This window comes from Anser anser (assembly GCF_964211835.1).
Source record: "Anser anser genome assembly, chromosome: 8".
NCBI lineage: Eukaryota > Metazoa > Chordata > Aves > Anseriformes > Anatidae > Anser > Anser anser.
Window position 1 is genome coordinate 22,729,229 of NC_139728.1, and position 22,659 is coordinate 22,751,887.

Here is a 22,659-nt window from a genome sequence, read left to right on the forward strand (position 1 = left end):
TTGGTGACGGCCTCAAGTTTTGTATTTAGAGCTGATATGTCCACCTGATACAGTTCAACATAGGAGTATATTCAGTATATGATTCTCTTATCTGAGAACTCAAAACCTATTTTCTTATCCCTGTATAAGAATCTGGGCAAAAGGCTTTCATAATGTGTATTTATTTCACGATACATTATTTTGGCTACCCATGATTTCTTTATAATACCAATATTTGTAAGTTAACTTTTACTTTATTTCTAGTGAAGGACATCTCATCGTGTATAGTTCAATACAGTAGGTGTTAAAACTTTTTTACGTTTATATACAAGTCTGTCTGCAGCTTCTTGAAAAGCAGCTACTTAGAGAAATTTTCTGTGCTCTCTGCTTGTAAGAGTACTTGTTGGCTGCTAACTCTACAAAAGCAGGATAGTTTGCAGAGCTGAGCAGAGAGCTGGGAATCAGTTTTCTCAGCTGTAATCCTAATGCTACCATGGATGTGCTGTGGATGGGTCACTTAACCTCTTTGTGCCTCAGTTTCCCCACTGCTAAATTAGAATCAACCCATTTTGCAGTGCTGCTTTCACGCTTAATTTAGTTGATGTTTTAAGACATTCTCAGTGCTAGATGTTCTCTAGTTAATGGTTCATGTAATTCATGTTTTCACTGAGTATTTTTGTCGTTGCCGTAGCTGTGGTATGGAACCAGGGCTCCCAAATTGGAACCTGTGAAGGCTGTGATACGAATGGCTCATGTCAGTCACTGGTGGCACCATTGGCATCTTTGTTAATTTTTCCCAACTAAAAGTTTGACAATGGTGTGTGATCCAGAAACCTTGGGAATCACTGTAAAAAAAATAATTAAAAAAAAAAAGGATTTGGATAATTCCAGATGAGAAGATTTTTCATAGTGGAAAAATAACGTTTAATAGGTACTGTATTGACTGACAAATTATGTTTTGGTTTGGATGATAATTGAGTGACTTCTGTCCACTTAGTTCACTACATTTATTAAGAAGATATGCTTTGAAAGCTGTTTTTCTTTGTATTGATGTGATAAATAGAAGATGTGATATTGACCCTGATTTATTTTTTTTTTTCTACCGTGGTACCTTGTCAGAATCTCCTCTCCTTTGTTCTCCCACTGCCGAGGAAGTGATGTTCATCAGCACATGTTCTCTCCTACATCTGCTCCAGGTCTGCAGCACCTTAAATTCCCATTTAGTGCTGACTGTGCACTTGTTACTTCTCCTCTAGTATTTTACCTGAACTCACAAGTCCAGAGCAATCCGTCTAGTCCATGCTACAGCCATCCTTTTCAGTGGAGGTAAGGAGAGGTATCAACCAGGAATTTCTAACAGTGTGGTGTTGGTGTAACCATTTATGAACTTAACAGCTTTTTAGTTCAGGAGAATAATATGTAACAGAAGTGGGAGCCTAGTAACGTGTAATTTACCTCCAACCTTGTAGTGTTGGTTGGTGTATCTTGTTTGTACACATTTTTTAGTTCATTTGTAGTTGAAGGCCCTGCAGAGGGAAGAATGGAGTCCTGTCTACCTGAGTGTGCATGCACATTCCTGGCTAAACCTTTTGGTGGCTTCTGTATGCGTGTGCAACTTGTATGGTGCCTCACAGGGATCACTGATGTCAAGAAAACCAACTTGAAAGTGAAACAGCTTGGAGTCTGGTCCTTAAGAAGCCCTGACTGAATTGTGGGTCTGTGCTAACCTACTGCACTCTGTTCTTTTCACTGCAAATCCTCGTTAGTTTCTTACTGAAGCTAACAGTCTGAGGTCTGTCTGCAACACAGGGTCCACAAAGGATAACGAGTAAGTTTAAGTTTGTTGGTAGTGTGCTTAGATATGGGCTCCAGGAGTTCATAAACTGAAAAAAAATTCCAAAACAGCTCAGTTTGTACTAAGGTGCTTGAGAGCCTGGCTGGCATCTTTCATGTTCAGGAGCAGCTCTTGCTCTACACTGTGCTGTTATGGAACATGCAAGACCCCGGTGGAAACCTCTGGTTTATTCACTCATGATACCTACTGAGATTGTCACAAAGCCTAGCGCAAAGTAGAGATCTTTGTGTGTGCAGTTATGAAACTTGAGCTAAAAGGTGCCTACTTAAAACTTGAGCCAGAGGGCTGGTTTTGAAGTTCGCATACTGCAGTGTGGATGTAGCTGGTCAAATTTCAGTTACTCATCAGGTGGTAATGCAATTGCCCCTGATTGCAGGCTGTTATTTCAGAGGGAGAGTGCTCTTGCTGGCCAGCTCTAGTAGGAGGAACAAGAAAATGTGAAGTTTAGCTATTTTAGGCACCTCTCCCTCTAATGGAGAGTAAAGTATATTGCATCAGTTGAGTGGAAATCAGGCTGTCAGCAAAGGATAGAGACGTTGTGTGTGTCTGCACTTGGCTTCTTGTGCATTGTCACAGAGAGAGGTGGTCACCCAGCCTGCTGCTGCTTCCCCTGCAAGTTGGGCAACAGGTGGTGAAAATTCTTGGTGTGCTGCTCACTTTGGCAGCACGTGCAGTGAGGGGAAGGGCAGTGACTAAAGAGCCGTCTCGTAACGTTTTAATGTCATTGCCACCAATATCATTTAAAAGGAATTTTTGTTATTTAAAAGCTGGTATTGGGTAATGTTCCTGTACAAGGGTTATTAAATGTGGTTTAATGCTGCTTAGCGCTGGGGCTAATTAACGGTCTGGTAAGTAGTAATTAATTATCAGAATTAGATCACTGTTAAAGTAGGTTGAGAACAGCTCTTTTTGAGAGGGAATCTAATGATTATTGATTTTCCAAAGCCTTTTTGGTACTGTTTTTTTTTTTTTTCCTCTGAGAATGCTCCAGTCTTCAGACTTTTGACATGGGTCATTGAATAATTTTACCTTTAAGAATAGTTCATATAAAAGACATGATATCGAGTTATGTTTCGCTGTTACTATGGACTCTTCTTGATGATGATATTTTTCACATATGGGGACCTTCCAGCCATCTGCTCTTTAAATGCTGAATGGTTGATGATTCACAGAGACGTGGTTCTCTGTAAGAGCTTAGGTCTACTATAATAACTTTTTATTTTTGTCCTTGTTGCTTTCACCTGTGCAGTTCTTGATCCTGGTTTATGCTGCCTTTCTTTGTTGTAGCTGTGTTTACTTGGTTACAGTACCAGCGATAGCCATTCCTGCTTGCTTAGAGCAAAGGTTCATCTTGGCAAGTTATTGCTGTCATTGATCTACAAGGCTTAACACCCTCAGGTTAGCCAGGCAGTGGTTCATTTCCATCGCTGTGCAAATGATACTAGGAACTGGTGGGAAACATAACTAAAAGGTGTATGCCTTCAAGTTAACTTTCTCATTTTTCACCATCAGTGTGTTGCATTTCAATTATCTGTATAGTTTTCCTCCTTCTTGCGTCTTTTGCATGGTGTGTTTGGTATTTTTCAATGGACAAATGAACAGCTGTTCGTGCATCTGGTATCAGGTGTGTTCTACAGCTAGCATACAAGTTCCTGGCTTCTGAAAGAAATAATCTAGTTGAGAACAAAAATGTTTTATACTAATCTTTGCAAAATTGGAAATAATGTAAATCATTTTAAGAATAAAAGATGTGAGGTGGCACGATTACAACAAAAATAAATGGATAGCGGGTGAAAGAAGATTGCTATAGTTGATACAACCATGGGTTGGAATTCAGTTTGTGTATCTTTAGGAACAAAAGAGAATGATGTCCAAAATTAAACTCAAGGAGTGGGTCTCATATTTGGGTTCTGGCTTGTGTACTTCTGGGGGTAGCAAGGAAGTCAAATTACTGAAGAATATGAGGCCATGTTTCACAGCTGGTCCTCTTTATGAGTTGAGTAAATATGGGTGAGTCTTTGTACACCCATATTTGGCCTTTAAATTAATCAAAACATGGATTTACTGCAGTTCTTGATACTAAGTTGCTTAAAAGATGCCATGAATTAGTTGCTCTTAGAAGTGCGGGGCCTTGAGACTAAAGCAACATGAACTTTCCCCCCGTTTCACAGATTATTACACCCTGTAACTCCCTCAGCAAGAGATAAATTAGTTTCAATACTTCTAGAAATGGATTCATTTGTCGGTGGTAACAAGGGTGAAAGTGTTCAGGTCTCTTAGTTCTGGCCTCTCTGGGTACTGCAGGCGAGGTGAAATCTCAGCAGAAATTTCCTTTATCCTAACCAGTCAAGGGAAGAGTTGAGTTCAGTTGCATTATTCCAGGGATGCTTTCTTGTGCTATTTTGATTTCGTGAACTCGTGCCAATTGTGGAACATATTGATATAGGGATATATGGTAGAGATGATTTTTATAGGAATGTTTTCTCTTGGAGGTTCTAGCCTTGATAAAGTTTATTGATAATAGCGATTCATTTTTTATAGCTCTGCAGAATAGCTTTAAAGATTTTTTTTTTTTAGCCTGTATGAAATCTGGTCACCATTTCTGAATGTGCTGGTGCTCAGATCCTAGCTGTCTTCAGTAAAACAAAACGGGAAACCTGATGTTGCTCCAGAATACTTTGTGTCTGAGCACAGTACATAATTACTCAATCAGTGTGTAATTACTATGTTATGAGTTCAAATAATTAGGATTTTATGGACATCTGTGATATAATTTAAGAATATATTAATTTACTTACTTAAGAACTTTATTCTTAGAAACATTTAATCAATAACTGTGCTAAGCAACAAGAATATATTATAAGTAGTCTTTTAACAAATGTGCTGGGAGGATTGCCTGCCTTTATTTAAAGCCTTTCTCGTATAAGCTCTTGCAGTGGATGAGGGGACACCTATATTTAGAGCTACGGCTTGTTCGGGTGTATGAGCGCAGTCCCAGCCAGTCTCTTCTGTTGCCGTGACCAGATGGGCTTCCCGGGCTTTGCAGTGTGCCCATCAGCTCAGCTTCACCAGAGCGTGGGGATGGAGAAACCTGCCTTTGTTGAGTGGGATCTCGTGTGAGCCTGGTTCTTTCTCTCGTTTTATGTGCTGGGATTGCTGGTGTGTCTTGGTGAAGGTTGTGTAACTCCAGTCCTTTACTTCAAGGCAGGTGTAGAAATCCCTCCCATGGTATAAGGATGTGTTCTTGGTGTTGTGTGTCTGTGCCTCTCCCTGCCCCCAGTACCTGTGTTCTGGGTTTTGACTGGGTATCTGCACCAGAGTTAATTTAATGGTATGCTGAATAGGATTCGCTAATCAGCTTAAAATGCCACGTGTCTAGCTTAGCTAAAAAACTGATAATAAATATCTTAAGTATATAAACTTAATCAGTCCCAGTTGTAACTCATACCCTCAGCAGAACCACCAAAACACTTAAATAAACCTGCCTTAATTAGATTGCCTAAAACTATGTTGGTTAAAATGTGTCAGTACTTCTGTTAACATAACTAGCACAGAGCTGATGGCTGTGTATATAGTATGTAGATACCTGAACAAAGAAGCTGCTTGGATTATACAATAACAACACGAAAGACCTTCAGCACCATAGTTCCCTTATTGCGAAGTCTCTTAGGAAAACAAAATTCATTTAATATTCACAGTGAAGCTTTTGTTTTGAAGCGTACATGTATTTTACAACAGCAGGGCAGCACCTGTAAACAGAAGTTCCATATTTTTAGAGAAGGTGAAAAACATTTCAGAATTCAAACTTGATGAGATTCTTTATGTTCTTATTTTTGGAATATCTCCAAGTATGTCAAGACGTGGTGATAGTTTCCTTTCTCTACTTAAACTTCCTCTTAGTTTAAAGTCACTTGATACAGCTTTTAAAAGTTTATTTTGGTTAGTATCTTATTTGACAGATGGCAGAGGATTAATGAAAAGGGCTATATTCAGATTGAATGACATTTGGAAACTGTTCTGTTTTTGTAGCAAGTGATACCTTCCTGCTTTAGTGCTTGATTTGGTACAGGTTCTCCTTTCTTAACTGTGCTAAATAATTGGTCAGCCTTTACTGCAATACAGTGTAATGACACTTTTGGAAGCAATGGAGATAAGCAATTCAGTTATAATGAATAACAGAACAACTTTGTGAATATGTCATTATGCATAATATGAAATGGTGAATTTTGAGTAGGGAATCTTTTGGCAACTGAATTGTAATCTACATCTCACTTTGAATGAATGAGCTTCCCAGAATTCATTTCTTTTCTAATGGAAATTTTTCTCTTTATTCCTTTTCTTCTGTATCAGTTGTTATTCTTGGGAATAGGAGATGGAGACAGAGGCTACAGCTAGGAGATGGAGACTACAGGGAAGAGACATATTGGTGATGCCTAGAACTCACCTGGCTCAGATTTCTCATGCTGATTGGAAACGATTTGTTTGCCACGTGGTTGGAAATATTCAGGCATGGTGGCCTTTGGTATGGAGTCTTGTGTGCAGAGTTCATTTGCCTTGCTTGTGGCCCCGTAGCCTTCTTACACCAATGTGCAGCTGAGGGCTGAACTGTGAAACTGGCAATTTCAGTGAGTTGTATCGTGTTGTATGGCAATGTCTGTAGCATTGGCTGCATCGTGGTTAAGAAGTAGGACCCCAGACATAGCCTCTGATCGCTCCAGTGAAACATTCTGATTTTCTGGCATCTCTCTTAACTCTCTCCTCTTGTGCCCTGAGGGGTTGCCCCTTTGGGTTGGTGGTGTCAGTAGAGGAGGTGCGTGGCTTCCCTTACGATAGTCAGGAGAAGCATTGCTCATCTTTTTCCCAGTCTGGCTGTATAATTTTTTTCATGTCGAGACATTATGTAAATGCTAAAATCACCACATCCTGCTTGGGTTTGCAGCAGTGGAAGAGTTAAACACTGGGGTTTGGAGCACGAGGTGTGAATTCTTGTCCGGTTCCAGGCTCACCGTGCAGGCTGCCCTCCATAACCACTTGTAAAGCATAACCTGGTGGTTTGACCTGGCGAGTCAGAGGCTCCCAGAGGGGAGTATGTACCTCTGACTTGAGAAGTTGGAGTGCTTTAATGTTTGCTAGCCTTTTCACCTATAAACTGAGTGATTCATAACTTTTTTTCTATGTAATTGTGTTTGAAGGCTCTGATCTGCTCACACACAGGCATATGAGTCGGCTTGTTTACTGCCCCTGAAGTATCCAAAGAGTTTGACATGGCTGGGAGCAAGCTAGCAACTTCCAGTGAGAAACTACAAGCTCAGAAGGTTCTTAAAATGCTGTAGTAAAAACTGAAGTTTTACTTTTTCTGTTTTCATCCTCAGATGACAGTGATTTCCTCCAAGAAATTGTAGTGTGCTCAGTCTGTGCAAGATCCTTCCTTCCGTATAGCCTCTTCCTTTTGATCTTGAATGCAGATACAGAAACAACATGGACACGGAAAGACTCCTGGCAAGGGAATCATTCTGAGAAAGACAAATATATTCTTAACCAGGCAGTCATGTGTTTATTACCGTTGAAGTCTCTGTAGACAATTCCATGCATCTTCCACAACTTGGTTTTTAATTGCACTGTGAGGCAGCCAGGTTCTACTTTGTTTTGACTTGGAAATCTGTGAACGTGCAAACAGGCCTGTTTACATCCCGTACCAAAGAGCTAATAGTAGACAAGTACTAATAGCAAGTACCCAGTGTCAATTTAACAGACGAGCTAGAGAGAAACAGAGATTATATGACACAGCTGCTTGCATTTGCATGGGATTATTCCTGCCCATGACCAGGAGATTCCTTTTGGATTTGTTTTCTTTAAAAATTACCGTTTGAAGCCATGAGTTGCAATTTCTGATTTAGATGGATGAGCCATTTAGGAGATCAATATTAACCTGAAAGCTTACAGAAAGTTTTTCCTTTTTTATATTCTAAATCATTTCAAGGAGACATTGCATCGGTTTTTAAAATTGTATCAGATTTCAGCTGTGTCTAGCCACCCTGATCTACATTGAACTTCTGTGTCAAAGTTAAGCTCTTGTTTGAATACCATGCCAGAAGGTCTGCAATACAGCTTCACCATCTACAATATATCCTTTCATACTCTGTTTTCCACAGGCTGCGCCTGTATCTTCATTTTTTCAACATCTCTCTTTTCCTTTTGTTATTTTTTCATCTAGAATACACTTGTTCTCATCCTCCAAGTTCTCTCTTACCCTCATTTTTCTACTAAAATTTTGATATTTTGGCTAGCGTTTATTATTCTGTCATTCAATCCCTGGCGTGGTACTTGAGAGCACAATCTTCTAACCTAGTTTACATTACACTGTCAGTATGAATTATTAACGTTCTAAAATAAAGTCTTCAAACCGTAATCTTTGCAGTGGTGAAAGAGCTCTGTGTGCCTTTGTATTCCTTCCTCCCCTCGCTGGCCTTTCCTTTCTTTAGAGCCCCAGCTCTTTACAGTAGGTATGTTACTGATCTCGCTGTCAGGAAAAGACTTGCTGTGCAGTGACAGTCGCATTAGCACATCTCTGGCCTGGAATTGGTATTTATTTACATTTAAAAAAAAAAAAAACAGTTGTGGAAATAATACTTCATTTCTTTTAGAAGATCTGCTGCACAAGTACAAGTGATATAATGAGTTGTATTGTCTGAGAAGGTGGACAATATTTTTTGTCCTGTTATGTTCTAGTTTGTGTTCTAGATCTAAAATGAGAATTTAAAAATGAGCCTCATTTTTATTTGACAATAGATGAGAAATTTAAAATAACAGAGCAGGTCAGGTTATAATTCTCAGCAAATTTTTAGCACCAAAGAAGTTAATCCAAAATAAATGTGGCAAAAATCCACATCAACTTTCCTCCGTGTGTCACTTCAATATGACTGTCCATTCTGCTTCTGAGATACTGGAACGTTCCAAAATCATTAAATGCCCAATTTTCCAAGTGAATCAACACAAAAATATTTACCAGAAGTGTTACTTTAAGTCACAAGTGTCTTCATTTCACTCACAGAGAACTTGCTATTAGTTTGAACAAAATGGAGATGATTGCAGCTGCACTTATTTTCGATATAGAGGAGCAGCCCAAGGGGACGTGTTCCAGCCTGCAGCCCATGGCTTCATGTGCGCAGCCTCCTCTGACACCAAGATGGATCATAAAACCGTGACCTGTCGCTTCTGCAACTTCTCCCTTCTTATTAGATATAAGAGCAGATGCAGAGTACGCCGTAGGACGTCACAATCTGCTTTTTACATACTGTTGTTGTAAGTGATCAAAGTTGTGAGAAGTACTTGATTAAATAGCTTTGCAGGTTCTGTTTTCTCTGCAGAAATTACATTCTTTGGACACGCAGGTGGTGTTCATTTGCGTGTGTGATTTGTGCTGTCTTGGCGTGTTTGTGAAGTAGTTTAATGTTGTACAAAACAACGTGAAGAGCTGAAAATTGTTATTTGTGTTTCTTATTAGTTTTATTTTTATAGGTAGGACAGAAACCTAAATTATTTTCATTTGAAAATATCAAAAGTCCAAAATGTGCTCACATTTTTTTTGATCTACCAAATCTGCATAATGCTGCCTCTGCTAGTCAAAATTTAGAAAATAAGAAAGTAAAGTACGAGGTGAATATTCCTATTTATCTACATTTTCTTTTTTCTTTCTATCTGAGGTATTTTAAAAGTGGCTATATTTATTTTTAAAATGTCTGAGCAGTGTTGTTTTATATTTTTGCTGCTAGTTATATTCGGTTAGTTTTTTTATGCCCTTTTGTAATGTGCTACAGTAGAGTATAATACAATTTAGCAGTGCAAAATTTTAAATACCGTTTTTAGTATTTTGAAATACATTTTTCACTGGAGACTGCAGAAATGGTTGAGAGTTCCGTGTCTGTTCAGTACTTTATTTCAAAGCAGGGAATTCAGTTTGGGACAATTTATCATAAATTATTCAATCTGCTTCAGTGTTCCAAAATTATAACATGTATTTCCCTGTTTACTTTTATTTATATATATGTGTGTATATATATATATATATACAGACATAGAAATATATACACACACTTATAGGGGGACATACATGTTAGAAGTCATATGTAGAACATAGAAGAGCCTGTAAGCATGATGTAAATTTTAGGAAATGATGCTTTAGTAATATATCAGCTTTATGGGTTCCCCAGAATTACTGTAAAACAGTTTATAGAGATGCATCAATCTGTAATTATATAAAAATCAGTGTTCCAGGCTTGTTCTCATGTTCATTCTGTCCTGTACATTTTGTATTTCTCTGAGGCACACAAGTTTGAGTAGTTTGTTTGCCTGCTGGTTGATGATATGTTATCACTGCTTTCCCAGACTTTAAGATTAAAAGCTAAGCTTGTGCTGTGAAGATTCACATTATTCCTAAGGAATAACTAAAATAGGGACCAGTTTCTGTTAAAATTCGTGGCCAAATTAGGATTTAATTCCGTCTTTAGAACTAGATGAACTTGTTATCCTTTTTTTCTTTTTTTATTATTTTTTTTAATACCAGCACTCATGATGTTCCCTAGCATGGTTTTGATTTCTCATGTCTTGTCTGTACCATGGCTTATTTTGTAAAGTCTATTCTTATCCCATGCTCTAACTTCATTAAGAATTTATGCTTGAAAATGTAAAATTCATCCTCTTAGTCTGTTCACTACTTTAGCATTCCCCTTGCTCCCAGAATAACTTCGTAGCCAACAATCCTACAAAATAAGCCTTTTGTCTCAGAAAAGGCATGGTAAATGCAGGGGCTTTACGGTATCCTTCATGAGTTAAACAAGCAATGAGGAAATGAGCTGCAGGGTGGAAGTGCCGGCTCTGAACACGCAGGTCGGAGCAAACAGCTAGAATTATACCTAGGAACAAATCAGACGCCACTGCTTAGTTTGGAGCTCAGGCTTCAGTTGCTCTTCTGGGTACCATCCTGCCACCCAGACGATGCGACCCCTGCTAGCTGGCTGCCAAGGGTAGCCCCAAGCCTCAGTGCTCCATTTGGGTCCTCGACGTGGTGCAAAATACGAAAACCCCATTACGGGAGCGTTTAGCAATAGCTGTGCTGCTTTGTGGAGAGGCTGATGCAGGGTGGAGTGGCCGGAGAAGAGATGAAGATGTCTTCCTGTTTGCAAGTATGGCTGCATAGTTAATTCATTGACACTGTACTACAGGTTAGGAATAAATTTTTAAGTGCATCTTTTAAGTGCAGCATGATAAATAATTCATGATTACGATGACGAAATGCCATGGTGGTGACAGCAGGCTCAATTTATGTTTTCCTTCGGCTGAGTTTTGGCTGGTAGAGAAGGAAGAGCTTGGCAGAAGGATGCCGAGGTTATAGCATCTCATGCTGTGTTCTCACAAGCGCTACTGAGTGGTTTCAAGAACATTTTGGATAAAGCATTAAAGGATTTTGTATAAATGCGAAGTGAGATTTTCAAAACTGATCAGTGTTTTTATTTTTCAAATGTCTTCTCATTTGTATGGCATTTGAATCACATACCAAGGGGACATTTGATTAAATAAGATAACTGACATTTGAATCATATATGAAGAAAACAGGCCAGGGAAAGAATGCGAGATCTAGTAACTTATTTAAAGAGGCTACTTGACCTTTCCATGGCATTTGAGCCCAGTCATCAATTTGGTGAACTTGAAATCATGTTAAATGTATGTTGTACTGAAGTTGCCAATATCTTACTAGTGCTATTTGTGAATAATGTTGTAAGGAATATTAGCAAACTAATTAGTATTTTTATAAATAGAAATCCAAAGAGAGATGTTCATTGAATATTTGTAGGATTTGCAGCACAACTAACTTGGCGTTTAGCAATGTTGGCTTATTATCACTCTTCAGTAGAGTTTTCATATAGAAAATACAAATTATGACAACAGAGCTGTAGGTAGCATCCTCTATATCTAAGAGAGTACAATTTCCTAAGAATTGTTTTAGGACTAAGGTATCAGGGCAGCTGCTTATGCTTAACCTGGGCTGTGATACTGTAGTGAATTAGATAGCATTTCAAGCTATTTGCTATGATGACAACCCCAGTTAGTTCAGTAACTGTGCCAGATTAAAGTTACATGAGAAGTTGGCGGCTTTTCTTCTAGTATATGAGTGTACAATGCCTTATAGCTAATTCTGCTTCACTTCAGTAAATGTTGCTGATCCTTTGAATCATTATCTAAACTAATGCAGTCACTGGGCTGTTATCTGCATGGGAAATGCTCACCAGAGGGACGTTTGGTTATTTTTCACCCCAGAAAACCTGGCTATCGTTTTTTAGTTTAATCTTAAGCAAATGTGTCCTTTGGAGTCCTTTTATACAGAGCCAGTACTTGAAATCTGGCCGAGCCACGGCAGTTAGAAGAGTGCAGGGCTCTGGTTCTGTATTGACTTGGAGCTGGGGCGCATGGAGCTTGGCTGGTCTCTGGAAATAAATAAATAAAAGAAATGAGAAAGGTAAGATTGTGAAAGGAAGTGAAGAATGATAGAAAAGTGAACCTTAAAGATAAATTCAACTTCATGTCCTCTCTGTCACTGCTACTTACATGGCTTGAGATGGCAGTCAGCTCAGTCTGTTCTGCATTTGCGTAGGTCACTGTTCAAATAATAATGATGCCCCAAATAGCTCACACATCTTCTATGTAATTTTTTCTTTTTTCTTTTTAAAGGAACCATGCCCTGCTTTTTTTTTTTTTGTTTGGAAGCTTATAAGAAGAACTTTTTTCCTTTCTTCATGTTGAAAGCTCAAAGTTTTCCACTGGAGTTTTCACGTTACAAAGTTTTGACTACATTGTTGGTGATATACAGCAGTTACTTCTTCAGTTCATTATCAGTTTTATTTGTGTTAAGTTATATTTATTTATATGGCAGTAATTTTCTTGTCAAATATGCCATTTAAAGTTTAAAATAAAACTGATATTCTCTTTATGTATTTTCTGATTTATGACTCCTCCGAACAATTCAGCTTTGCTAGTAAAACAGCTTTAATTTTCAGGTATTTCTAGTGGCTAATTTGTGTATTTGAGTTATATAGCTACTCAAAAATGTTAAGTCTGAAAGTACCACTTATTTATGTGACACTTAATACCATGTAACTATTCAAGTGATTGAATAATTAGGTAGGTTTTTTCCCAAGAAGTATTGCAACTGGTTCCTGTGATACAGTTTTCCTTTACCATGGTACAATTCAAGAGTTATTCTCACTTGAAAACTATTGGACTACTACATGTTTCATCCTGGCTGAAATATCTCAAAAATATAGTGAAAAATAACAATAAAAAATATTGTGGGAACTTTTCCTGAACAATAGTCAAAATCTAGTCTGTCACAAGAGTTTTGACCTTTGTGATGTTCTTTTTCAAAATGACATCAGTGATCTCCATGGTACCACTTTAAACTTTATAAGGAGTTCAGCTTACTTTTAAAACGGCAGGTTTTATTTAAAAGAAGATGGTCTTATTCTCAGCGAATTCATTGATTGTTTACAAATGAGAAGTGTAGCTGCTAGGAAAAAAAGTCCAGAAAGTCATGGATTTCACGTGGACTGTTTGCCTAACTGTATTCTCAGTTAATGTCAGGCTTAATTAATGTCCCACTTAGGTAATGGTAAATATGGGAAATTAAGGAGGTCTTTGACATGGCTATTTATAACTGCCCAGTGGATGCAGTGTCATTGGGAGGGCCCTGGAAACTACAGATTTGGTCAGCAGAGAAATACTCCATCATCGCAGGAGCTGCAGAACGTTTCTGCAGGTGGTCTTTTCTGAGGACAAGCTGGACGTGAAGTGAGTGACGAAGATTGATGGAGACTGAATACCCTGAAAGGCAAGTGGATGAGTTTTAAGGAAGGTGGTTTCTTTTGTGTGGGAATCCCAACAGGACTGGGAATTCACAAAAACATATTAACTGATTTGTGGGCTAAATATAATAGAAAGTTGCTCTTGTAACGCATTTGTGTATGTGGCATTTTTGTTGACATGCTTTCTGACATGCAGAAGGCTATAGTCTTGAACAACTGAGAAATTTCTAGACTGAATTCTGTACAGTGTTTTGCTTATCATGTGGAGACAGTAATATAGTTACTTAGAGGGATTTCATTTGTCATTGTAGAACTGAACATCCTTACGCTTTTTATTTTGTATTACTGTAGCAAATCCTTCAAATGTTGACATTGTATTTTAGGACATGACATATTTTTAAAAGATGTTTGATGGCTTCATTGTGTTCTTTTGCTATTCTTGTAAAAACACTGCATCTTGAGTATGGCATTCCTGTATTTTTCAGAATACTTTGAACTTATCTGTATTTAATGTTTGGGGACTGTCCCAAAATACACACTTTGCAGATGATGTTTTCCAAGGCTAGGTTTTGCTGTTGGCACGTGGAACATGCATTTTGAAAAGCGGGCATATGAAGTGTTAAAGAAATTTCCGCTGTTTGTGAACCAGTGTTACATAATTCCCAAAACATTTTCACAATTTTTGGGTAAGTGCTCTGCGGAACCGTGCTAAACAACAGGATGGGCCTTTGGGTTTCAGATGATGGCGAGTATCCAGTCCCCTAGTGCAGCTGGGGTGCTCGGTGTTCCCCAAGAGCAGCCGAGGATGGGCAGTGTTTCATCTGGTTAACGCTGCCCTCGAGCAGTCAGTCGTTGGTGTCCTTAGAGAATAGGCTCCTAAAATGGCTTCTCCTTTTTGCATCCTTTCTGTAAGGGATGTAAAAGCGATGGTGTTGAGTGTGATCTTATTGAGGGCTGTGTCTTCAGCTGCTCATTTTTCGGTCACTTTCAGGAAAAAAAACACACAAACAAGCACCACACAATATAAAATTGGGGGTTTTAGCAGGTTTTGGCTTATTTGCTAACTGTAAGCAGTCTGGAATTTATTTTTGTTGTAAGTTTTATTTTGATAGTTAACTAAGCACTTTTACCCTGTTATTGCTTGGGAATTTCAATTCATGTTTCAGTTGACAGAGTAAATCTGAATATTTTTATACCTTTTCAAAAGCAGGGTTTATTGGAATTGGAAGGTCACACAATACCCTGAATATAATGCTACAGTGCTCTTCTTTGGCTTCTAGACTTGACTGGTATATGCTATTATGTAGATACATAAATTAATGTTTCTGATCAGTTAGCAGATAGTGGCAGAGTTTTGTCTGGTTGCACTCTAAATTAACTTTGTGAAATCAAACCAGAATGTGATGTAGATCATTTGATACAAATGTTTAAAAGCGCTGCAAGGGTTGGCTGTATGGAACAGAGATCTGGTTCCTGCAGCATGCAAAATCACATTTCTGTGTTTGAAGCTCAAATGGAAGGGGATGCTTTGCTGAATCAGATACTGTGATTTTTGATAAATGTATATATTAAACATGGTACATTTTTATGGGAAGTCATGAAGGTCATCTAATTCTTTCATGATTCTGTGGAAAATAAAAGGGTACCTACTGGGATTTCTTTCTCCCAGGCATTTCTGTGTATTTTAAAGTATTTTTATGTATTGTGCATGGAAGGCAGTGCCAGCTGTTGATTGTCATCTTTCTCATGTCTGTGATAAAAAGCCACTCAAGAAGGCTGAAATATGAGAACGTCATTAGCTTTCCTACTGGCAGAAGTGCTTAAAAAAGCCACAATAGAAAGAAAATAGATTGCATATTGAAATTAAAAAAAAAAAAAGGCAGCTACAGCGAGGGTTTGTTTAGCCCTTGGAAAAAGCAAAAACGTGGCAAGGAGCTTCTACAGGCACAAAGGGAAAAGCGTGAACCTGTGGCTGATGTGCAAGGGTGTGTGTGGGAAACCTCTGATGTTCATCACGCGTGATTCCCCGCTTGTGTTTTGTTGTCACAATTCAGCCGCTCGAGTTGTTTTGTGGGCACCAGGTGCAGTGTAGGAGTTTGTGTTTACTGTGAATGACGTCTATGAGGCACGATCTGGTTTTAAGCTGATCTTAGGTGGCATTGTAAGCATGCTTCTTTTTTAAAAAAATTATCTAAAATCCACTTGGGACATTTAAAGACAAAGGTAGGATTCATTTAAAGACTGAAGATTAATGTAAAAAATAAAGGAAATGCCCCTCGTGTGGTTACAAAGCAGAAGGGCCTCCATTTCAAAATAAAACCACAAACTAGGCAGTTAGTGGTGTTCTCTGCAGACACAGCCTAAAAGCAGCGTGTTATTCAGGATTATGAATAGAGCCCTGCTTATGGTTTTGCTTGAAAATCTTCTGATTGTAGTTGGATGAACGTGGAGAAGCGTACAGAAATCATGTTTGTTATGTATACAGAAGCTCCTGTTTTAAAGTGTATATGGTGGGAAGGGAATAAATTTCTCATTTTGCACTGCCTCCTAAGGTAGAGAGAGGCAGGCAGGGATGGAGGCAGGAGAAAACGGAGGCAGTGGAAACAGCAGCAATATGTACGCTTGCCTGCCTGTCTCGCATTAATGGAACAGCTTGCAAGGTCTACAGGGAATTTGCATTGGCTCTGTCACTGGTATTATTTAGTTCCTTATTTATTGCTAGTGGCTTGATTGTGCTGTATTTTCCCAGCAATGAAAGCTTTTAAAGATCATGTCTGACTCCTTTTGGACTGTGCTGTCCAATTTCTCTCTGCCTGCTACCAGCATGTTGAGACGATCCAAAAGGTAATCTAAGGATTTTGCGAGTATTTCTTATGATGTTTTTCCAAGTTACTTGTTTTAATACTCTTTGAGCTTGCTTTCTTCCTTTATTAACAGATTAAATCATATTTGTAGTATGTTAGGTATGATTTCTTAATTCTTTAATGATTTGTAGTTGTGTTCCTTGTAAAAATCATACTGTGCAGATCCATGCTTCGTTCTTTTCACAGATATTTATTTAAATGCATTGTTCCTCCCTTCTCATAGTATGTGAATGTGATAAGGGTTTGTTTCTACAAAATGATGGATTGATGCCTTACTAAGAACAAGCTGCTTCAGTATTCAAAGTAGCAAAACAGTATTATGATGAAATAGGCAGCACTGGGCAGGGCTTGCAAATATTTTGACGTATAGTACGTGATTTTCTTAGGGATATGCATAACCTTACGTTTAAAATTGTTTTTAATAGTTCTGTCATTTTTTTTCTTGGAGATGTAAATATGCTACTGTAGTCGTTAGTAGGATGGCTGTTCTTACACCACTCCTCGGATTTTGATAAAATTACATTGAATTCTGTGACCTAATAAACGGTATCAGATCTGATGCAGTACAGTGATATCCCTTCAAGATCGGGAAATATCAACATAGTTACTGCTCATCAGGTGTTCTGTGGAACTTAACTCAGGCAACCTGAAAACTTACTGGAGGAATAGACTGGGTGAGTAAGGTAGGTGGGTAATCCTGACTGACTAATTCAGTATATTTGGGTTTATGAGTAAGTGGTTGGAGCTAGAATCAGAATTTTTCATCGATTGGCTGATAGAGCTAAAAATCTATGTAAGACTCAGAATATAAACTTTGACTTGATTTTAGGGTGAATTTTGTTTATGAGCTATCAGAAATGGAATTTATCTTTTTTAGGAGATTGCTGCTCCTACATAGAAATATACTGGATGGGGGGCAGGGGCAGGGAGGATTAACCCTGCTATGATTCCCTTTTTGTGGTTTAAATTTCGTTAAAGTTGTTTTCCGTGTAACAGTGATTTTTAGATTTTTTTTTTTTTCTGGGGACAAAGAAAGATTTCGCTTAAAAAATTTAGATCTCAAGTTGTTTGTTGATCTGTTTGCTCCCAGCAGTAACTTTCAAACTCACTGAGCAATGGCACCAGTAGCCTGCAGGAGGAACAGAGGTGTCAGAGGTAGCGCTCATTATTTCCATGTGAGTTTCTTGAGCTACGGAGAGGAAAGGGATGTAAATTAATGTCCTGTGCCTCTGTTTCCCTAAAGACAAGGTAGGTAGGACTTGGCTTTCGTGTTGTTTGGGCAACTGGTGAGCATGTCAGCAGCAAGGTGCAGTGAGCCCTGCCTTGCTGGGTTGGTGCAGGTGAGGGAGAGGAGGCATTGGTGCAGGAGGACACTGCTCTGTAAGAACTTAACTTTTGTTACACCAGCTCTTCTGGAGCAACCTGTTTATTCCTCCTGCTTGCCAAACTTTGCTTTTGGAAAGCTTGCTCCGTTCTGGATGGTGTTCTGCATGCAAAAAGGTACGTTTTTTAGGTGAAAATTCAACAATAGTGGACTTCCATACTGAATAGATGTCTACAATGTTTCTGCATAACAAGAATAAGATATTTTTATTTTTTAATACCTTGTTGGTGTGCTATTATGAATTTAAAATTAGACATGAAGTACTGACACAATTTCAGAGATACTACCAAGGTTTCAGGTACAATATTTTGTCAGAAAACTCCCCCTCAAAATTTACAATTCCATTTATTTGTTAGTATTTGAAGTACAAAAAGAAAGAAATTGGTCTGTAAATCTGCTGCACGTCTAGATGGAAAAGAGATTACTTTTTATTGATTTAATCACACAAATGAATATTAGATTTTTCAAAATGATCAAACAGCTGTATGAGAATTCACAGCAGAGAGGTGCTGCACCCAGTCATGTGGTAGAAATCCTATTTCGCACAGCACAGAAACCACAGGCTTCAGTCAGCCTCAGAAATAAAATATCTGAGCATGTGTGACAGTTTGCTGGGAATATCACCTTCTGCCATGCTCTGCTGGCAGCCTGCCCAGCTCTTTGACTACCGTCTTGTGGGAGATGGGGAGGCAGGTTGGATCGGTGCTGTGTGGATTGTAATAAATCGGCTAGTTCATACGACAGCACGCTGTAGGATTGTGATTCTTGTTAGGGCATCGGTCCTGAAAACATGCGTACACATGCGGTGACTTTGCTCCCAGGAGCATCTGGGCTATGGGAGAAGCCACTGTACATCCAGGTCTGTGTGGTGTCAGGGCCATCACGTTCCTGTGTGTTAATGTTCTCTGAATAATGGCATCTATACACTTTGAAGGAAGTATATTATTAAGTGAATAAATATTTCTCCATTTTCATCGTCCTCCCATCGTACCCAAGTACTTTTTAGTAAACTTCTTACTTTTAAAAATTGTTCTTGCAATTTAAATTTCTTCTATCGAGTTGAAATTATAGCCAGAGAATATTTTGCTGTATGAAATATTTGACACAGTTTTCTTGTGATCGGTCTGTAAAACTTTTGGACAGTCCTACTGCATTTATGACATCTTGTGTGCTCTTCGTTCGGGGCATCGCAGAAGGGGCCACTGGCGGTATTCTGGCCATTGTGCTCCGTAATGATGCCTTCTGATATGTACTAAACATCCTAAAGGGCTTCACTCCCAGATGGCTTTCCCTACATTAGGAGGCAAATGTTGAGAAGGGCTCCTCTTTCTCCGCGGTACATTATGTTGAAACGAGCTCTCTCGTGCAGCTGGTGGGATTCTCGGTGCAGCTAATGGCACTGCGAAAGCGAGCCATCTGCTCCTGTGGTCAAAGTAGCTGCCTTGTTTCTTCTTGAGCCTATTCCCGGAAGGATAGAAAAAGTCAAGAGCAAACTAAATACATAAGAGTTTGTCATGGGAGGGGTGACATAAACATAAATCAGATTTACCCGTCAAACCTGTTCTGTATAAATATTTATGATTTTAAGCTACAGAATAAATACGAGAATTCCTTGGTTCAAAGGGCACGTGGGGAGGTATTGTCGTATCGGCTGTACTGAAGCATTGCCTATTGAAGTTGGATTATGGAAAGATAAAGCGTTATTTTGACATATTTAAATTAAATGTCTTTGTTTTTAAATCCTTTTGTTTCTTTGTGCTTTGGGAATAACTTTTCGTGGATGTGCTCTTAAAATTTGTTGTGTAGCAACAGCAGTGGAGCATCATTGCGCAAGTGGCTGTGCGCTGGTTTTTGAAAGATTGACTTAGAATGATGATTTCTAATTTTTTTTTCTTTTTTTCAGCAATGTTTAATCCTCTTTGGATGGACAGGCTGTGGCTATGGATCTTAGGATCTTGACTTCTGTTTAGTGACTTTTTTTTTTTTTTGACTAAGTTTGGGCAGGGAAGTATTTGGGCAGGTGTATTGAAGTGTCTTGAAAGCTGCCTGGGGGATCACAAAGGTGGATTTCTGTTAGGAAAGTTGTGCTGTTTTCATGTCATGTTTCATAGGATAGCCACTGATGCTCTAAATTTATTTCTTTGTGATGAAGGGCTCTCAGGGATTTCATAATCGGTTAAACCCACTGGAATTAAGCATCATCAGTGTGTGAAGCAATCCTTAAGTAGCAAGACCCCTCTAAAATCAGTGATTCTCTAAAAATCATCATATTTCATTGTAAACGTTTCCTTGGTAACTAACAAAATGCTCCTAACTATTTAAAGATTCACAGCTCTAAGAGAAACCACCTCTCCCTGGGGTGTAAACCAGTGATGGGAAAATACTCCGGTGGCCAGGAGCGAGGTTTGATGCACTGGTGTGCTCCTGGTAGCTGCGGGGCTGCTGTTAAAGGGCTGTGCTGGATTGTGAGGCTGGGTCCTTTTAACTGTATTTGTTTTTTTTTTAATGCTGACTCATCTAGATTGACATTAAAAGCTGTGTGTGTCAGAGGGATGCCACCTCCTCCGTATATACATTGTCACTCTGAAGAAAAACAATTAGTTTGACACTAGCAGGATACTTACTTTTTTGTGGTAACATAAAGCTAAGCTTAAAAATGTGAGTCTGTGCTATAATTAGCTGTAAAGTGACAGCTGTCACGCCACAAATTTCCTTGCTCAAATGTGTAAAATAAGAAACGTTTCCCTTGTGTTGGGAAGGATGTGAAAGACCTGGAAATGTGATGCTTTTGATAATATTTAGGTCCAATTTGTACTTAGCCCAGTGTATTAAATGGCCTCCAACTGACACTCCTAATAGGAGAGGAAATTTCATTTCAATTACTTCTGCTAGTATTTCCGAATGGCCTTGGGACAAAAGCACTGACAGCGTTTGGGGGAGAAAAAAAATCAACCTTATCTCCTGAAAAGCTCTTTGAGAATCGAGTTTTGCATTGGGCGAAGATGTAACGGGCGTTGCGGTCACTGGGTGAGAGCTGGGCGCTTCGTGCTGCTGGTGAGGAAGGTGAGAGTGCCCGTGGGGCCTGGGGGAGTGCCTGTGGGATGTTTGGGCTGCTTCAGTGCACTGGAAGACACTGGGATCCCATGAACAGAACAAAGGTTCTTCTGCTATCCAAAAATAAGTGTAATAATTAAGGCTATGCACCCTAATTTGTAGTTTATTTGGGATTCTGTCTGATACACTTGCTTGTTTCCCTGTTAGACTAAAACCCAATGTTTCCTACAGGGTTAACGCTGAACTTTTAAGCCCTGGAAGCCCTTTGTTCAGATGGAAACCTCTTGTACAACCTCTTGGCTATTGCCCAGAACAAACCAGTTTTTCAAGTCACAACTTTTGTGGAGCGGAAACTGTGCAACGCACAAATTATGGACGGTTTTGTGAAGCGCTTGGATCCTTCTCGTGAAGGAGACAGCTGAAAGTAACGTAATTTTAAGCTGATGTTTTAAGAGAGCAGAAAAATGGCTGTTGGGAAGAGTCTGGTTTCAGAAGGGACTGGAAGAGAAGGGAGGCTCTGAGGTGGGCAGCGGGCACTGGGGGAGCAGCGCTATGCAGGGCCAGGCAGCAGGAGCACACGTTGGCGTGCGCTTGGCCTGGAAATGTGCAGTTCTCGTGTTTAATTGAAGGAGTCACATCGGGGTTTTGGAATCCTTACAAAGTCTGTGCATCTGCTTATTTCAACTGTTGTTTGTCTCTGACAAGTGAATTTTAAATCCAGAGTGTCCGTCAGCTTAAAGCTCAGGGATAGCTCATGATTAACAGCTGGAGAGTGATGGTTTGAGGCTGGGCCACGCTGGGTTTTTGGGCAGCTCCATGGTTGGCTCTTCAGGCCTTGCTTCTGTGAAGGGTTAACAGGCTGTGCTAGGGAAGGGGCTGGAGAGGCCGAGGTGGCAGTGCATGCGAGGCATTACATGGACTTTTAATGTGTTGGGGTGTAAACAGCACACCTTATAGATATATCCAGTTGTGAGGCAGCTTTAGCTGTGCGGTGACGTTCCTCCTTGCAGATCCATGCACCTGCTTTCTGAAGAGACGTCGGGCTGGGGTAAGGAGCAAACCATGAGATGTGCTCGCCGGTGCACTCGGGATTCCTGGTATTTCAGTGGCAGCTGAATGCCGATGTTAACAAGGAATGGTAAACACCTTAGGGCAAGATGTTGGTATAAAAAAGACCTTATTTAAAGAAGTGAGAGGAACAGTATATGATTTGTCATCTTCTATGACCTTATACCTTCCTGGAGGCAAATGACTTAGCTTTTGGTCAGGTGCTGAACACATAGTTCTGGCAACCATCTTATTTATCCGAGTAAGAAAGTATACTTTTTTTTTCAAAGCATAAGGAAAACACCTTTGAAGTGTTTTGATTCCGTGCTTGTACCTAATTATCAGGTATTCCCTGCATTGTTTTTCCCAGTCTATAGCCTGACCTATTTTTAATCTTTTTGCTATTATTTTCAGGACTGCAGAGTAATACCTATCTAAATGCTCTTTAGAGTAGATTTGCAGTTAAAATAATAAGCACTTCAGTAATGAAAGCTCCCCGTTTATTCCAAGAGTCTTAGAAGTTGATTTTGGTTTTAGGGACTTACCCAACATGCCAGCCATATCCAGATACATGTATTGTTTCTGTATTAAATTCTGCAGCTTGTCTCATGTTGCATGAAC

At 39.2% G+C, this 22,659-nt stretch overlaps 1 protein-coding gene across 14 annotated transcripts in view; it reads left to right on the plus strand.

Annotated features, from left to right (window-relative positions):
* Positions 1 to 22,659, plus strand: part of MAST2 (microtubule associated serine/threonine kinase 2) — a 191,934-nt gene that overhangs the window by 90,672 nt on the left and 78,603 nt on the right. For 5 of the 14 annotated variants that reach the window (XM_083846911.1, XM_083846912.1, XM_083846915.1 and 2 more), the window contains one exon: positions 1,099 to 1,305. The exons of 4 other annotated variants lie outside the window; for them this stretch is intronic. In XM_083846911.1, the coding sequence (XP_083703037.1) occupies positions 1,099 to 1,305 (207 nt within the window). Of the gene's footprint in view, positions 1 to 243; positions 277 to 1,098; positions 1,306 to 1,332; positions 16,534 to 22,659 lie in introns of those variants that run through there. 5 more of the 14 variants (XM_083846905.1, XM_083846916.1, XM_083846907.1 and 2 more) reach the window with 3 other exon arrangements.